Source organism: Brachyistius frenatus, unplaced genomic scaffold (assembly GCF_029030835.1).
Source record: "Brachyistius frenatus isolate BFR_SWC_R1_liver_20210118 unplaced genomic scaffold, ASM2903083v1 Contig_27, whole genome shotgun sequence".
In the NCBI taxonomy this organism is placed as follows: domain Eukaryota; kingdom Metazoa; phylum Chordata; class Actinopteri; family Embiotocidae; genus Brachyistius; species Brachyistius frenatus.
The window spans coordinates 3,205,240-3,223,199 of NW_027210626.1; the positions used below are offsets into that span (position 1 = coordinate 3,205,240).

The 17,960-nt window shown below is 39.9% G+C and overlaps 2 protein-coding genes across 6 annotated transcripts in view; one reads left to right on the top strand and one right to left on the bottom strand.

Annotated features, from left to right (window-relative positions):
• Positions 1-11,235, top strand: part of LOC138620958 (formin-like protein 2) — a 49,750-nt gene extending 38,515 nt beyond the window's left edge. The window contains exons 15-28 of one of the 5 annotated variants that reach the window (XM_069698641.1): positions 5-199; positions 1,081-1,101; positions 2,091-2,215; positions 2,312-2,514; positions 2,773-3,007; positions 3,124-3,192; positions 3,673-3,753; positions 3,852-3,981; positions 4,087-4,250; positions 4,331-4,432; positions 5,488-5,583; positions 6,031-6,154; positions 7,126-7,245; positions 9,192-9,281. In XM_069698641.1, coding sequence (XP_069554742.1) covers positions 5-199; positions 1,081-1,101; positions 2,091-2,215; positions 2,312-2,514; positions 2,773-3,007; positions 3,124-3,192; positions 3,673-3,753; positions 3,852-3,981; positions 4,087-4,250; positions 4,331-4,432; positions 5,488-5,583; positions 6,031-6,154; positions 7,126-7,217 — 1,637 coding nt within the window. In that variant the 3' untranslated portion in view covers positions 7,218-7,245; positions 9,192-9,281. Of the gene's footprint in view, positions 1-4; positions 200-1,080; positions 1,102-2,090; positions 2,216-2,311; positions 2,515-2,772; positions 3,008-3,123; positions 3,193-3,672; positions 3,754-3,851; positions 3,982-4,086; positions 4,251-4,330; positions 4,433-5,487; positions 5,584-6,030; positions 6,155-7,125; positions 7,246-8,657; positions 8,758-9,191 lie in introns of all 5 variants that reach the window. The other 4 variants (XM_069698640.1, XM_069698644.1, XM_069698643.1 and 1 more) reach the window with 4 other exon arrangements.
• Positions 11,236-13,178: 1,943 nt separating this feature from the next.
• Positions 13,179-17,584, bottom strand: LOC138620965 (stress-associated endoplasmic reticulum protein 2). Its single transcript, XM_069698654.1, has 3 exons — positions 17,422-17,584; positions 14,861-14,933; positions 13,179-13,698 (listed from the first exon to the last, which is right to left on the bottom strand). The coding sequence occupies exons 1-3, from the start codon at positions 17,503-17,505 to the stop codon at positions 13,658-13,660; spliced, it is 198 nt and encodes a 65-aa protein (XP_069554755.1). The 5' UTR covers positions 17,506-17,584; the 3' UTR covers positions 13,179-13,657.
• Positions 17,585-17,960: the final 376 nt, after the last annotated feature.

A 17,960-nucleotide genomic window follows, 5' to 3' on the forward strand; every position in this document is an offset into this window, starting at 1 on the left:
CCAGTGCTAAATGGACCATCATCGATAGTTCCAGCAGCAGCAGCTCCCCCACCTCCACCGCCACCTCCTCCACCTCCCCCTCCACCTCCAGGACTGGCCTCAGAGATATCAGCCCCGCTGCCTCCTCCACCTCCTCCTGTAGCCCCCCCACTGCCTGGATGTGGGACACCCACTGTCATCATGAACTCTGGATTAGCAGGTAAGATCACCTAGTGCGAATCATATTTGTGGCTTAATGCTAATGTGTAATATGCAATGTAGTGAAAATGTACACCTCAGCAGCTTCTTTTTAAGTAAAATGTATTGGGCATATCTGTATGTTAAAGTAATACCGTTAATTATTATTACAGAAATTTTTTTTTTTTTTTAAATACACATCACAAGGGGCTGCAATATCAGACAAGCAGATAATAATTCAGCCAGTAGCTCCTGCTGCAGCTTTGCTTTGATTTGTCACAGATGTAAGAAAATTTAGCTTTATTCCAAATACTTTCCTCCACTGCAAATTCAGGTTTACTTTAAAGCCGCCTCAAAGAGTGCAGCAGCCGTATCACAGTGAAGGCCTTCTTGTTGATGGGAACCTAATGAAAGCCTAGACCCGAGGCTCGGAGGCTTTTAGTATGAAGCAGCTGCATACATGTGATGTACAATGTTGAGTTAGTAACCCCTGACTAGCTTCTTTTTGTTCAGTACAATTTGTATAGGTACATATTGGGACATTTCTTAGCTGTATTTTAGTCAGTGGGCCTAAATAAAATGTTACAACGATATATTATATATATCTAAACTATATAGACATCTGAAACTATGGGTTCCCATCAGGGTTTAGTGGACACGCTCAGTTTCTCCGGTGAAATAACAACTAAAATGCTGCCCTGAGCAACTAAAAGCCTTTTAGTCAAAAAATACAACAGTACCAGTTTAATAATATTATTAAACCCCTTCAGTATTATTTTCAGATCATAGATCCTTTACTGCACTGTGTGCTGGAGATGTGCGTGTGGAATCATTCTCCCTAACTTGGCCAATTTCTTAATGATAATAATTGTCTTTGAATTGTTTCTTTTTTCTGCCAACCAGAGGGACCCATCAAACTTTTCTGTAGGTCCTGCTTGTCATGTTTGGTGTCTCAACTCCCACCCCCCATCCCCCTCACCCTCCCACACTGTTCTCTTCCTTTCCCACAAGTTTTGATAATGGTATTTTCAGTCTCCCTGTTGAAAACGCAAGAAAAAGGTCCCAGTTATTGAATTAAAGCTTCTTTATAATCATTGATTTTCACATTTCTCACAGACAATTTGTCCTCTTATTTCTTAATGCCACATCTCGCAGCCATTTATTTACCCTCATGTTCCAAAACATGAATTTATGAATTTTCTTGCCATTTTGCAGTTTCCCCTCTCACTGCAAGATTCACTGTGAAACTTTTTAAACGGCAAAGAAAATACCACTTTTCAAACCTTTGCATGGTTTACCTTCACACCTTGCTGTAGTGGTGATATTGCCACATCTTAAAGAGTTCATTACATGTTGAGATGCAACGACCTGCCGTGGCACGTAGACGATTGAAGCAATAGGCACAGTGCAGAGCTGGAATCTTGTTCACTTTTCCCACGACAGCGTTATCTCTCCTGTACCGCAATATTCAGCTTCAATGAAGAAGCTCTGGTGGCTACAATTAGCTTTAACCTGTCCAATTAAAAGTGTGTCACAGGGCATGGCAGGAAATCTTTACCATATGCACCATGTTCTGTACAGGTATACCCTTTTGGTCCTATTCTCCTGCCAGGCAAGGAGGCTTATTTTTACTTTAAAAAAAAAATTAAAAAAATGACCATGCTTCTGTTTAGTTTGAAGGACTTATATGGGCACAGGAAGTATCCAGTAAATTTTAAAAGTGTTGAAAATAAAGTGGGATCGTATGTTTTTAGAGATTAGTCGTAGCGTCTAGACACCAAGGGAGTCATCCGTGTGTGTTACCAGTCCCAGATACCTATCTACCCCTACACCTGCACGTGTGAATGTATGTTTGTGTGCACCCTCTGATCATAGATAGTGACGCTGTGCTAACTTGTCTCTGTCCTATTTAGCTGTTAAGATCAAGAAACCCATCAAGACAAAGTTCCGTATGCCCGTCTTCAACTGGGTCGCCCTGAAACCGAACCAGATCAACGGGACTGTCTTCAATGAGATAGATGATGAGAGGATACTTGAGGTAAAACTCTTCCTCCCACTAAAAAAAATGACTCATCGGTTCCCTGCCTCGTTCCCAGGATTACAATACATCAATTGATTGGTTGTTGTCTTGTAGGACCTGAATGTCGACGAGTTCGAGGAGATGTTTAAGACGAAAGCCCAGGGTCCGCCCGTCGACCTCACTGTGAGCAAGCATAAGGTCATCCAGAAGGTGCCCAACAAGGTGACTCTGCTGGACTCCAACCGGGCGAAGAACATGGCCATCACGCTGAGAAAAGTGGGCAAGACGCCTGAGGAGATCTGCAAGGCCATTCAGCTGTAAGCTTTTAACATAAAACGATCCATCTGGTGCTCTTGCGTGTTTTCGCCGCACGTTATACATTTTTCCTCAACAAAACAAGATAGTTATGAATCAACTGTCAGCTGGTATTTAATGAATGTTCTTAAATTGACCAGAGATTAATTACAAATTCAACTTTGATTGATTTTGGTATTTACAATTTAATATAGGTTATATGACAAATAGATTTTTATAGTTACAAAAAAAAAGGTTCAAATTTATCTCTCCTCCTCCAGGTTTGACCTTCGAACTCTGCCGGTGGACTTTGTGGAGTGTCTAATGCGCTTCCAGCCCACGGAGAATGAGATTAAAGTCATGCGGCAGTTCGAGAAGGAGCGCAAGCCGCTTGAAAGTTTGACGGACGAGGACCGCTTCATGATGCAGTTCAGCAAGATCGAGCGGCTCATGCAGAAGATGACCATTATGGCCTTCATCGGCAACTTCACTGAAAGTGTGCAGATGCTCACACCGGTCAGTAAAGACGCTACGCTCTCACGCTCGTTGCTACTGGTTTCACAGGTGGTGATCGCAGGAAGCAACAACTCTCGACTGAATTTTCTTCATTCTCACTTTTTTTTCCCCCACAGCAACTACATGCAGTCATTGCAGCATCCGTGTCCATCAAGTCATCACAGAAACTAAAGAAGATTTTAGAGGTAACTGAACATAATGTTGAACACGTGCATGGTTCTCAATGAGTATATTTGCACAGACTTCATTATCCCAGTTAAGATGTTTATGCTAGTTTGGATCATATTCCAGATATGGCTAATACATAGAACACAAAGGAATCTGGTTATTCATATCCCCCCCATACGTGATAAGTATTTGTATCCCGGATACCGATGACTGCTACTTGCACAGGTTCCTGTGTTGTTTACAACACGAACAGGCGATGTTGAAATTGTTAACCTGATTTTACTTTTGAAAATGAGACCAATTTGTCTTATAGCATGCTTGGAACTATTCAATGCTGACATTGCGGAGCAGTTTTGTCTTCTCCATGTTATTGCCAGGGCTTATCCAGGTTTCAGAAATCGGAATATGATCTTTACATGTGCATACTTTAAAAAAAAAAAAACGCATTCATAACCAAGATACTAAAGCTCGCGTTCTTTTTTGCTTCTGTTCTTTAGATTATCTTGGCACTCGGAAACTACATGAACAGCAGCAAAAGAGGTGCAGTGTATGGATTCAAGCTGCAAAGTTTAGACTTGGTGAGTTGATTTCTCGCTTACCTTTTAAAGCTGAATTTTAAAGCTTTTTCTTTGTAAATGTTTCAACACATCTGTTTTCTCTTTTACTTTCACCCCAGCTACTTGATACCAAGTCGACGGACCGTAAGATGACGCTGTTACACTACATAGCCAACGTGGTAAAGGAGAAATACACACAAGTGTCTCTCTTCTACAACGAGCTGCACTATGTGGAGAAAGCTGCAGCAGGTGAGTCAGACAGTGAAGCTGCAAGTAAACAACACGTTTAAAATCCGCATCTGAGAGTCCACCTGTTTTTCATGTCCCGCAAACTAAGTGCCTCCGTGTTCACAGTGTCGCTGGAGAACGTCCTGCTGGACGTTAGGGAGCTGCAGAGAGGCATGGACCTGACCAAAAGAGAATACAGCATGCACGGCCACAACACCATGCTCAAAGACTTCATCACACACAATGAGAGCAAGCTGAAAAAGCTGCAGGACGACGCCAAGATTGCGCAGGTATTATGATCACAACTGTCTTTGTTGCTGGAAGTCACCTGAACGTTTTCTGAATAGAACTGCTGCTGTTTCTTTGAAAGGATGCCTTTGACGAGGCAGTGAAGTTCTTCGGGGAGAACTCCAAAACCACGCCGCCATCTGTCTTCTTCCCGGTGTTCGTGCGATTTGTTAAAGCTTACAGGGTGAGTTGGATAGTGGTGTCAAACACACACACACACACACACACACACACACACACACACACACACACACACACACACACACACACACACACACACACACACACACACACACACACACACACACACACACACACACACACACACACACACACACACACACACCTGTCATGCTGGCTGGCTCTAGACCTACTGTACGCCCTCTGGTGTTTTCACTACTGTGGCAGCGGCCTCGTAGCCACAGACAGTTCAAACACCATTGAAGTTAATATAACTGAGAAACAGGTTTATATTAAAAAAAATAAAAACAACATTAAGCATCAAAGAACGGGTTGGTAGACATTTAACAGAATTTTAAAAATCCCACATTCACCATCTGACAGCATCCAGCAAGGGGAGTTCACAATCTATATTCTGATTATTGTACCAGTTTAGAGCAACATGAGGTGGCGGTAAAGCAAGCAACTCAACAAAACAATAAAACCAAGAACAACTACCAGGCAGTGGGTCCCTGGCTGCAAACAAAACAGAACAAACCTTAATAATTCATCAATATTTTCTTCTCTACCAAAACTAATTGAACAATTTAAGAATTCTATAAATAAATGATCACATTTGACAAATTATAAACTTCAATACCAGCACAAACAAAACACAGAGTTATTGCTCTTTAGAGTGTCTTTTTATGCGGGTATTATGATGACTCTGTTTAAATACTCTATATTTCACTCAAAGCCACAGTTTAATCAGATTTGAAGAATGTACACAAAGTGGGATTTAATCCAAGACTTGTTGGAAGTGTCTCGTCGCTTTCGGTTGTTTTCCTTTCACAGCTGCTGTGTGTCAACTCTGTTCAGTGGAATCCTTTTTCTTCTTAACTGCTCCAAACCACATCCGTGTCACTTCATTTACAGCACATCATGATACTGCAGTGGAATCTCAGCTTGTGCAGCACATGCAGGGAAACTGTTGAATTCTAGAATAAGAGTTTCTAATATCATGACAGGAGTTTTTACTCGTTAATCTATGAACACGACGTGAATATGTATTCTCCTCAGCAAGCGGAGGAGGACAATGAGCACAGGAAGAGACAGGAGCAGATCATGATGGAGAAACTTCTCGAGCAAGAAGCTATGTTGGAGGAGGACCAGAAGGTAAGTCCACCCTCCTCTTTTCCTCCCCGTCCCCTCCTGCTCTACACCCTCCCCCTGACTTTCTAGGGCAGGAGGCTACAAAGGATCACAATGAGCAGAAGGTAAGTCGGCCCTACTTCCTCCCCTTCCGCTTCATCCTCTCTTCCTCCAGACTCCTGATCACAGGATTAGCTGGGCACCGGCTGCCTGCTGGGTATGCTTGTATGTAGTTCCACAGTCTGACACCCTGCTGAGACACATCACATCAGCTCATAATCCGCGATTATACAATTCAAGTCGTTCAATTAACTCACTACATGCACAGAATAAAAGGATGCGTGAAACAAAAGCATAACTGAGCTCAAAGAATTTACGGACGGTTGACTCCTTTATTGGTTTTATTGTAGTCATGATTTACTAATACTTTCACGTAATATCTTGGTTTTTCTGTGTCTGTGTCCTCCTCAGTCTTCATCCCATAAAAACAAGCGGCAGCAGCAAGAGCTGATCCAGGAGCTCAGGAGGAAACAGGTGAAAGACAGCCGCCATGTCTACGAGGGCAAAGACGGAGCGATCGAGGACATCATCACGGGTAACGTCACCCGGACCTGGCTCCAGTCTGGGGCCACCCACTCACATTTACACACACACACACACACTAGGCGCTCTGCATGAAGGTTTCCTTCGGCTGTAAATTCAGTCTTTAACAAAGGAATCCTAAACCAACTAACACAGTGACTTCGGCTGTCGGCTGTTTGAGAACCAAACTGGAGTACAAACATGCTCTGACAGCTAATCCAGTGCCATTCAGCTAAAAATGCGTCTGATGATCATTTGCTTATCTTATCTGCTTTGTCTTTGCTTTGTAACACCGTCTGTAATGTAGACAGGGCCAGCAAATGACTATTTTCTGCAATGTTAATATATCAAAAAGGAAATAAATACTGTTTACTAAGGGGAGCTAAAACTTACTAAAGGCAGTGGTCGAGTGTAAAGGAATACATTTATTCAAATACAGTACTTAAGTAAACCTACATGCAGTTTTAAGGTACTTTAAGGTTTTCTTTGCTACTTTATACTTCTACTCAACTACATTTCAGAAGTAAATATTGTACTCTTTATTCCACTAATAGTTTTTTGTGACTGTGGAAAAATATTTTACACACAAAACATAAAACACAATGGATTTTATTAGGAACAACCCAGTTACGATTGGCTGATAATCAAGCAATTGAGTATCAGTAAAATGCTACTTGCATATTAACACGTCAGTATTAGACACTTCTATTGATCCACATTTTGGTACCAGTTGAACTTTGATGTAATCCAGCAAAAAAAGATGAAACATTTAACAGGGAAAAAAGGAAGTCTTTGTGAGGCCTCCCAGTAGAGCATGAACTGGACCTCAGACACTCTTTTGAGATATGTTTCCTCAGACTCTGATACAGTTGTTGGGTATTTGCTGAGTGCTAACCAGTGCTAAACCCCTGTAGAGGTCTGCTTTTCTTAAATTGTGTTTGTCTTCTTTTGTCCTGGCTGTTGTCCCTGTCGTTCTCAATGCAGTGCTGAAGACCGTGCCCTTTACCGCCCGCACAGCCAAGCGTGGCTCTCGGTTCTTCTGCGAGCCCGCTCTCAATGAGGAGTACCATTACTAAGCTTATAGAACTCTCTCTCTTCTCAAAGGTTGCTGGAACAAAACATTCTCTTCTTTACGTCCTTCTCTCCTCCCTCCTTGCATGCCTCCCCCCCGCACCTTTTTTTTTTTTTTTAACTGTCACACTCAGCCCTCACACTTCGAACCAGTGCATGTGCACCGTGCCTGATCTCATTGCTCTCCGAAGGCGCGCACACATGCCTGAGTGTGCGTGTTTGCGTGCGTTTTCTCCCTTTCCTGAGCACGACGAGATGTTGGGGGTAATGGTTTTCTCTGCCCGCCATGCATGAAAGTGTGACACCTACATTTATCATCATTATTTTATCGACCACTACAAACCACAATATCACAAAGAGAACGGCCTTCCAGACTCACCAGTATGTGTTCTGACAGGAGATTAAAAGTGGTGAGGAGTGTACTTTTTCTCATCAAGTTAAACTGGGTGCTGCCATCTAGTGGCTGTAGACTGACATTAAATAGTGAGCTATGAATGGTAATAGTTTATCTCCTCTATCTTGAGTCTCAAGTTATGTCTTAGATTCTGATTTAGTCAGTACATTCCAACATATTGCACTTATTATACAGTATTATATGTATGTATATACATATATAAACGCTTCAGTCATCATCTACACTGCAGGTGTGACTAACGTTATGATGTGTAAGTGTCTGTGCCATTATAAATTGCTTCTGTGTGTTTCAGTCATTGTTATAATTATAAATGTTTGTGTGTTTATTGTCACATTATCATTACTGCTATTCATACAGTCCTCGCATGCTCACAGCTTCGTCCGTGCTGCTTTCCCATAATGCAACCCTGCTCTCCCAGTTAGGGTTAACATGCTGTTCTCGCTCCTGCCGCCTGCTGAACAGGTCACCTCGTTCTGCGCAGTCTAGCAGGCTCATTAATACTCTGCATGGCGTGTATTGATAAGTAGTCTGTTACATCTCAGCAGTGTGTTTGCGTGTGCGCTACTGACATGGAACAAGGTTGTTTCACTGAAACGACATCTATTTAGTGGTCATTCATTCTTCTGGCTGCATGCATGCTTTGGTTGGTTTTTTTTGGTCATGATGCTATTAAACATAACAATCAACACAGTTCACACAGTTGCTTGGTACTGGAGGTTTGAAATGTGCTCGTCTCCTGGCCTGCTGGTAGCCACTTTGCAAAGCAGTCTGGGTCTAGTAACAGAAAAAAAAAAAAAAAAAATCTTTGATCCCTTCTCCATCGTCCTCTGCCAGGTGAACCAGTTAACATCCTCTGCCCCCTCTCACGCCCATTCCCTACTCTGGCCTTTCTACATATAGCCTACCCCCACTCTGCTTTTGCTCTCGCAGCGCTCTCTCGGCAAAGCCAATGTGAACTTGTTGGGCTGACATGCTGTCGTCGGCCTCCTCCCTCCATTTTTAACCTTCATTTTGTCTTCTCTTCATCTAGCCCTAAAGAAGAATAATATTACAAAATTTCCTAATGTCTACTTGAGGGTAAGGAACTCCTCCAGTAGCACCCCTGTAGTGGTGGATGTGTCCCAAACCTGGCAAGCATCTCTTTATTTACCTCCCTTCCTCTATTCATTTCTTTATGTATGGTTCACTGCCTGTCCCTTCTCCTCATTAGTGCGCTTTTATAGCAGTAAATTTCTGTCTGATGGTGAATAGCCTGCTCTTCCTCAGTAGTTTCTTATGGAAAAAGCCTCCTCTTGGTTTCACATGATGCATCGAAGGTTACCTAGATTTCTGGCTGAAGTTTACAAGTGAAAACCATGTGCCCTGTCTCAGACGTAATACCCAGAGACAGCTGACCTGCGGGGATTTTTTTATTTTTTTTTGTAAAGACGTCATGCTGCTTTGAAAGACAGGCTGCCAGCACTCCTGAACATGTGGGCTCATCAAAATGTCCTGACAAGATGACTGACAGCTCTTTTGTCCACCATCCCACACCTTCCCTTCCAATCCCTTCTTTCCATCTCAGATTTGAGGAATCAGCCTTACAGGCGGGCGGACGCTGTGCGGAGGAGTGTCAGGAGACGCTTTGATGACCAGAACCTGCGGCCGGTGAACAATGGCGAAGTGGTCATGTGACGAGGGAACAGTGCATGTGCTGGGGACGGAGGGCGGGGGGTGGGAGTGGGGGGGGGGGGGACGTGTTACGTCCAGAGAGAGGGAGTGACTGAATGTCTGATGCAGAGTGAAGGATGACAGGTGAAAGATGATGGTTGGTAGTAACAGCCATTGTGAGGAGTATGTATATATATTACATAAGAACACACAATATTCCATGTCTGTGCTATAGTAGCAGCGTTTCACTATGAAAGACTGGAACATGTATGGGACTGAATTTCAAGTGTCTGAAAGGTTGATTCAGAAACCTTAGACGAGCCAAGTGCCTGAACTTATTTTTGCGGTCTCATCGTTTTTTTTTGTTTGTCTTGATGACTTTTCTTTTTCTTAAAAAAAAAAAAAAAAAAAAAAAAAATCCCACTTTGAGCAATACAACTTGACCTGGCTTTAATTTTATGATGTGTAAAACTGGACATGCAGTGGCCTTTAAGAGCCATGTGAAAAGATGTTACCTTGGAAAGATATTGTCGATTGTATGGGACGTGCTCCCTTTAGCTGTTACAAATATTACATCTTGTAGTGTTGACTTTGACACTTCTGTAGTTTCTCGGTACATTCCGGTGCTCTCGTCCATTCCTCTTACAACGCAAACTTTTTTTTCACATCTCATGAGGCTACTCAAGTTTTACTAAAAGGGCTGATGATCTAGCAGGAAGACAGTGATCAGAAAATAGTTAAAACTCTATATTTGTAAAAATATTTGCATAAGGTAGATAATAAACAAAATATAAAAGACCAGTCTAATGTGAACCGTATTTGTAACAGGACTTCTTTTATCATGTCCCACATGTTGGGTCAAGCCAAGATTTGTAGCTTGTAATAAAAAAAAAAAAATTACTTTATGCTTGAATGCAAAACTCGACTGTCCATTTAAAGTTGAGCATTTCTGTAGCTGTGCAGCAATTGATCTGTTTTTTTGGGAGCAAATTAAGCAGAGTAAACAAGCCTTTGAAGCATAATGAATACATTTTCTATCCAGTGTAAAAACTGCATGAAAAATACTAAACCCTACTGGATGATCTGATGGTCAGAACTGGACATAACTTAGCATTGTATTTCTGTGAACGTTTTACAGCTTAATAATATTCCCGGCTACCGGGTCTACTCACTTTACTGTAATTTTAATGTATAGTATTTAACCACTGAAAAGATCCATTTAAAGTCATTTTTTTGTCTGTGTCCATTGTCATTAAAAATATTGCAAAACAAAAGTACACAACACGAAAGGTTTCCTATATGTACAGATATTTTGCTACAAACCATGTTTTTTTGTTTTGTTTGTTTGTTTTTTTACTTAATTCACATTACCAGATGGTTAATATTGTACATATTGTTTAAACAAAAGTTTTCATTGCCTTGTGCTATACAACTTGAATGTTATTTTAACTTATAGTTTTTGTTTCCATTTTTGTATATTTAATTAAGCCAAATGCAGCCAGAAATCTACAGCAGTGTGTTTAACCGTAATGTGTCACAGTCGTGCAGGAGGCACAACAGGATCACTGAGTTTGCTTGTGGGCGTAACAGGTCCATCAAAGCCAGCAACATGTTCCGATTTGCAATTGTTCATGCGAGCCAATTTGATGGCCACACTAACAATTAAAACAAGTGTCTATTAGTTGACCTGTAATGAGCTGCTTTTGTGGCTGAGTGATTCACCCTCCTGCAAGAGTATCCACTGAAGCATGTGATTTCGTTCAGATTTTCTCTCCACTTCACCGTCTGAATAGGAAAATTTCTTTAACTGCATAATACTGATGTTTTTTTTGTTTTTTTTTGTTTTACCCAAAATTTATTTTAGGCAGTTTGTGGTTATTACTAAAAAAAAAAAACTGGCTTTTTTAAATTAGGGGATTTGAGATTTTCAACGAATATGATCAAATAAACTATTTACATTGAACATAAAAGTGTGTTGACCTTAATTAACATTTTTTTTGTCTGACCGTAGTTGAAACCTGGTGTTATGTGAATGGGGGAATGATGTAAAATTTTAAATTGCAACAGCGCTTTACTGTATCTACATAGATAACATTACATAAAATAGTTGCAATAATACCTTTGCAGCATATAGTGGTCGGTATTTGAACTATATAAAACTAGAATTACTACCGAGTGGTTGTATGCCTCTGCTAACCAGTTGTCAGTTATGGTGTTAAATAATGTATGAAATATTACGTTATTGCCACAAACGTGTTTTGTGACGTTACAGTTTTGACTACCAAATTCAAATCAATTCATACTTCAGCCCAAGTCAATGACAGGGCGCTAAATTTAAAGAAATTCCCACAAGGCGTTCCTGAGATGGTTTGTTCACGAGTATGGCATAGGACGGCCACTTCCTCCAGTCAAAGTGAACATTTTTAACAGATTTAAAAAAGGTCCCTCAAGGTGTTCCTGAGATATCATATTCACAATCATGTGAAAGATGCGAGGTCACAATGATCATGATAAACCTGTGACCACAAAAATCTCATCCCTTTATCGTTGAGACCAAGTGAGTATTTGTGCAAAAGACATTCCTCCATACTATAGCATGTCGTTAGGGAAAAAAGTCATACTATAGCATGTCGTTAGGGGAAAAAAGTCATACTATAGCATGTCGTCCGAAATATGATTAAAAAAAAGCCATACTATAGCATGTCGTCCGAAATATGATTAAAAAAAAGTCATACTATAGCATGTCGTCAGAAATATGATTAAAAAAAAGTCATACTATAGCATGTCGTCCGAAATATGATAAAAAAAAGTCATACTGTAGCATGTCGTCCCAAAAGTGATAAAAAAAAGTCATACATAAATTCAAGACAATTTTTTTAATTGACCAGTGTGTTTCCAGCAGGAATTGAACCAATGACCTTCTCAATGAAAGGCACCAGCTCTAACCACTATACCATTGTGGCTGATTTTTTTTTTCATACTTTTGACAACATACGTATGTCTTTTTGTTCATATTTTTGGCGACACGCTATACATTTCTATTTTTTTAATTGACAAGCATCTATACAGCGGGAATAAAACCAGTGATCTTCTCAATGACAGGCACCAGGTCTAACCACTACACCAAACTTTCTTTGGTGCTTTTGAGGACATACTATAGTATGACTTTTTTTCATACTTTGGATGACATGCTATACGACATACTTTTGCTGTAGTATGACTTTTTTTTTTTAAAATATTTTGGATGACATGCTATAGTATGACTTTTTTTTAACATTTTGGATGACATGCAATATATGACTATTTTTCCAATTGACAAGCATGTCTCCAGCGGGAATAAAACCAGTGACCTTCTCAATGACAGGCACCAGGTCTAACCACTGCACCAAACTTTCTTTGGTGCTTTTGAGGACATACTATAGTATGACTTTTTTTTATACTTTTGACATTTTGGACGACATAACACGTTATGGCGTTTTCATGAAGTTTTTGACGCATACGTTCTTTCTGAATTTTGGATGACATATGGTATTACGTTTTTTTGTAATTTTTTGACGACGCAACGCTAAATTTTTACATTTCATAGAAATATGTCGTCCAAAATTTCGTTGTTTTTTTGTCTACCCATCATGTGCTTGTGCACTAATATAATATGTTTTGATTACCATGTTCCCTTTCATTATTAGGTTCAATATTTCAATAATAAAATATTTAATATCTAAAAACGCACAGATCAAGATCTGATTTTTTTTTTATTATCCCAGTTGAACACACCCACACACACACACATACAGATATGGCTCTCCTCATCCACTACATCAATAAAATGTGTGGTTGAGTGAGTGTGTGCACTGATAAATACTGAGAGTCTTCAAAAAGAGAATAAAAAGTTGGCACGCCCTAAATGCTCAACATTTATTTGAAAAAACATTCTTCTCACACCGCACAGACGAAGAGTGAGAGAGACATACATGGCACGTTGTTAGCAGGAGTCACTGCCTTCAGTCTCACACCATCTCACGCACACGCATACAAAAAAAACACACACACACACACACACACACACACGCCAAATGAGTAAATAAACACACATGTTCTCCAGCCGGCGTGGTTTTAGACTGTCCATAGAAAAGCTGTCAGTACCACAGACTGCAACACTGTAAACGCTGATCGAGGGTGTGTGTGTGTGTGTGTGTGTGTGTGTGTGTGTGTGTGTGTGTGTGTGTGTGTGTGTGTGTTGGGGGGGTGGGCGTTGGGGGAACCTTCTCTGTCCAAGGTTTGGCAACCGTCTCTGGAGGAGGGGTCGCGAGTGTGCAGGCTAGCCAGGCTCAGTGAGGGCATGTGGAGGGGGACGGGGGTCCAGTCCAGGTTTCTTCTAAATCACATCCCCATACGAATGCTCTGGATGATCTGAAATATGGCTGGCAGCACACACACCAACTTGTCAGACCTTGTTTGTTGCCTTCATGTTTTTTTGCTTTGGTTATTTATAAACATGATCTGTATGACGAGCCAAAAATGTCTGCAGCAAAACAGGTCTGTTAAGTGTAAGTGTTTTAAAAAAAAGGCATTTTGTATTGTAAATCTTGTATGTGGAGCACCAAAGGTCCATCACATACTAAAAATAAACACATACTACAATAGCATTTGAAAAAAAAAATGTCACTGTTTAACTTTAAAGGTTAAAAAAAGTTTAAAAAAAAAATTCTAAAATTAAAACTACTACCAGAATGTAAAGGAATATAATGTTGACATTACTGTATGTTAAAGACATCTATGTGTGGTGTTGAGCAAATTTCTACCAAGATTAGCAGCTAATAGGGTTGGGATATACAAAATAAATTATCAAGATTTTTTTGACCAAATTCCTCGATATTGATATTACAACGATATTGTAGGGATGAGTATTGGTGGTTCAATAATATATTTACCCGATGAGATTTTTGATAAATAATCGTCAATAATGTGGATATAATGAAACAGTGGGTAAAGGCAAGAAATAGAAAAGCTGGCATAGCCTCGTAAATTCAGAAAATGGCATCTCCATAAAACCTTTAAAGAAAACAGGGAAACAGAACATTAATGCCTTGTCACAATAACTACAATCGAAAGCAATATCTATTTATTTTAATGTTGTGCTTTCTTTTTTCATTCTTTTTCTAACAACACAGTGGAGTGAATGAAAGAGCACCCAAAAGATTTAAAGAAAAAGACAATGGCGTCTCGGTCCGTCCAGGATTTCCAGCATTTTTTGGGGGGGATTTTTCTAAAATACGTGATTTTGCAGCTGCTTTTCTAAAAAAAAAAAATTGCAATGTAATTTGCAGAGTTTTAAGTGAGGTTTTTGCAGTAAAATTGCAGGAATTGCTCGTCGAGTAAAACAAACATTTTTTAGAAGTTAGGACATCTCAGTTGGTCCTCACTTCTTCATAAGTCTGCAGGTTTAATGTCGGGGTAAATGAAGGAAAAAGTAGCATCACAAGATCTGTGTGTGTGTGTGTGTGTGTGTGTGTGTGTGTGTGTGTGTGTGTGTGTGTGTGTGTGTGTGTAAATCAAGCATCTGTAGATATAAAATAAATGTACCTGATCCACATACAACAAATACAAAGAGGGCAAGCAGCCAGGGACCCACAGGATACTTCTCCTCTTGTGGTCGCTGTGAGAAAGAAACTCACACACACACACACACACACACACACACACACACACACACACACACACACACACACACACACACACACACACACACACACACACACACACACACACACACACACACACACTACATTAGTAAAAGCAGAAATGAACATGAGGCTGTGAATCAAAAGTAAAACTGCTGGACAGATTTTACAAAGAAGTTTCCTATTTCCACTTTCAGCTCTTTTCAACATCTAGAATTCAAACCTACCATCAGCACTTCATATCTTGTTTTTCCAAAACTAACAAGAAAAGATAAGACTCATCAAAAAATGTCCACAATAACAACTCTGCAGTCACACTGAACAAACCTGTCTAAATTATACTGAAAGGTGCACAGTCAGCGTCGTGGTGTGTCGGTTGAAGGATTCAGGGAGCAGCCATGAATCTCCCGATGATATCATCTGTGTAGACATGTTACATGTTTGCATCATCCTGTGGGGGGGAATCTTACAGGCAGGGATTTGCTGAAGATGTAAACGATGTGGAAAAGACTTTAAAGACTTGACTTTATAGTTTAAAGAGAGAAATAAAGGCTCTGAGAGATATAAATGGAAAAATATATTATAAATGCTTTATAAAGAGTGATTTGTCATTTGTTGGTCAACAATGAACTGTTAATCTCATCTTTTAAACTAAAGATGCAATGATAAGCCAATTTGTTGTTTAGTTGATCAGCAAAACAAAAACTGCTTTGAAAGTTCAATAAATCATTTTGAGTCTTTAACTTTAATGAAAATATCCTAAAATTTTCTATTTACAGCTTCAAATGCAGGCGGCCCACCCCTGAGCCTGGTTCTGCTGGAGGTTTCTTCCTGTTAAGAGGGAGTTTTTCCTTCCCTCTGTTGGAGGTTTTTCTCCCTTAAAGAGGAGGGTTTTTTTTCCCCCTCTTAGCTTATGTGGGAATTGTTGAATTGTTGGGTTTCTCTGTATAATATTGTAACGTCTTGCTGTAAGGACTTTAATGTGTCAAGTGCCATGAAATAACCTATGTTGTGATTTGGCGCTATATAAATAAAGTTGAATTGAATTGAATTGAATACTTGTTTTTAAAATGTAAACACTTTATGTCTCCTTCAGTCCTCAATGATAATAGTGAATATCTTGTGTGGGCTGTTGGTTGGACATTTTAAGGGTGCACTTCAAGGTTTAGGAAACACTGGTTGAGATTTTTTTTAACCATTTTTTTGAACATTATATAGATCAAACAAGGGATCCAAAAATTACAAAAAAAGTCGACAATAATAGAAAAAAATATTCACTATTTGCTGCCATCAACTTAAAGTTATTCAATTTACAATGGAATTTTTAACATGGGGGAAGGTAGAAAGTTAATGTTAACAGTTGTGCTCAATAAATGATTAATAAACTGTTAAAACGGGTGTGGCTTAACTTTGGGGTCTTTAGCTAATCGACTAATCGATCCATTGATGGCAGCAGTTAAAAAAAACACCGAGTATAAAGTTGGACATATGGGGCAGCAAGGTTTAATAATTGATGAATTCATCATATATGAATCTTCTGTTTTTCTCATGGTGAGTTCATTGTTTGTTCTGTAACATGTCTGAAAACATCTATCATAATTTTGCAGGGCTTCAGATAAGAAACCTTTTCAAAACTCAAGACTCAGAGATCGTCCTCAAAAACCTACTTTTGAGAAGAAGAATCACATGAATTTTGAGAAGTTTTGCTTTTAAATCATTGAAATAAGGCAGCAAACAATTATTATTTTCACGATTGAATAATCTGCTGATTGTTTTCTCAAATAATCAATTAATTGTTTAATTGAGAAAATGTCAAGTTTCTCAAAATCTAAACATGGTGCAGCCTCAAATGTCTTGTTTTGCTCTGACAACAGTCCACAGCTATACATAAATTTGGTTTCTTTCCATGAGGACTGAAGGAACCAGAAAATAGTTACATTTCAGAAGCTGGTATCAGAACATTATAATTGAATTTTTTTTTCCCCCTTTCAAAGAATACTTAAAATGAATAATCAACTAGCGAAATAGTTGTAAATAGCCAAAATAGTAATACATTTTCTGCTGATCACATAATCGATCCATCGAGAAATCATTGCATGTCCACATGGACACACTAAAAATCTCGGAGTTATCAATTAGACCTGATACAAAGGCCATATATTAAGTATAAGGTTTGGTGCTTATTTAAGACATGGAGCAGCATCCATCCTGTATAGCCTAACAAACAGTCCTTTATTGTCACTGTCTAAGTAACGTAAAGTGACGTGGTAACGAGCCGATTACGTTTCATCTGAATCTCGGTGGGTCATAAAAACACACTGAACATGTCATGAAGGTTCTGAGTCACATCGAGCTGACAGCTGGCAGCATCCCCCATCACCCTCATCACGCCGCTGCGCTCACACCGGGCTGAACGTCACCTATCTGGGCTAATGTCATGCTGGCGTCTCGCTGTCGGCTCACCAGCGTCTTGGCCACGTTTCCTCTCTGAGTGATGTTCTTGCTGTGTTTCTCGTTGGCCATGCGGATCCTCTGTTTAGCCACCATCTTCCAGGACGAGTTAAATAACAACCCGGGGTAAATTAGAGCCTGCTATTTTCCTGATGCTGCAGGCTGGTGACGACAGCCCGCCTCCCCCCCACCTCCCCTCCTCCTCCTGCGTCAAGTTGCGAAACCTCCGGCGAGAGAAAAACGGAAACAGCTGGTTTTCTTTGTTTGAAAATGTTAAAATTCCGACAACAAGCACGAAGCGATGCGTCATATTTTATAAAACGCACTACGGAAGTGATTATGATCAATTTAACGTATTTCCAAAATGTTCACAACAACTGAAATGTAAAGCTTTAGACAACATTTTTTTTATTCTGAAGGTATAAAAAGGAAGTCACGTGCTTTAAGTCGTTGAACTTTACAGCAGCTCCCCTCTTGCACCTGGCGGAGATGAGCGCGTGTCCAGGGGCGCGCTCGAGCCATCGATATTGGATTTTAATTGATTACATTTG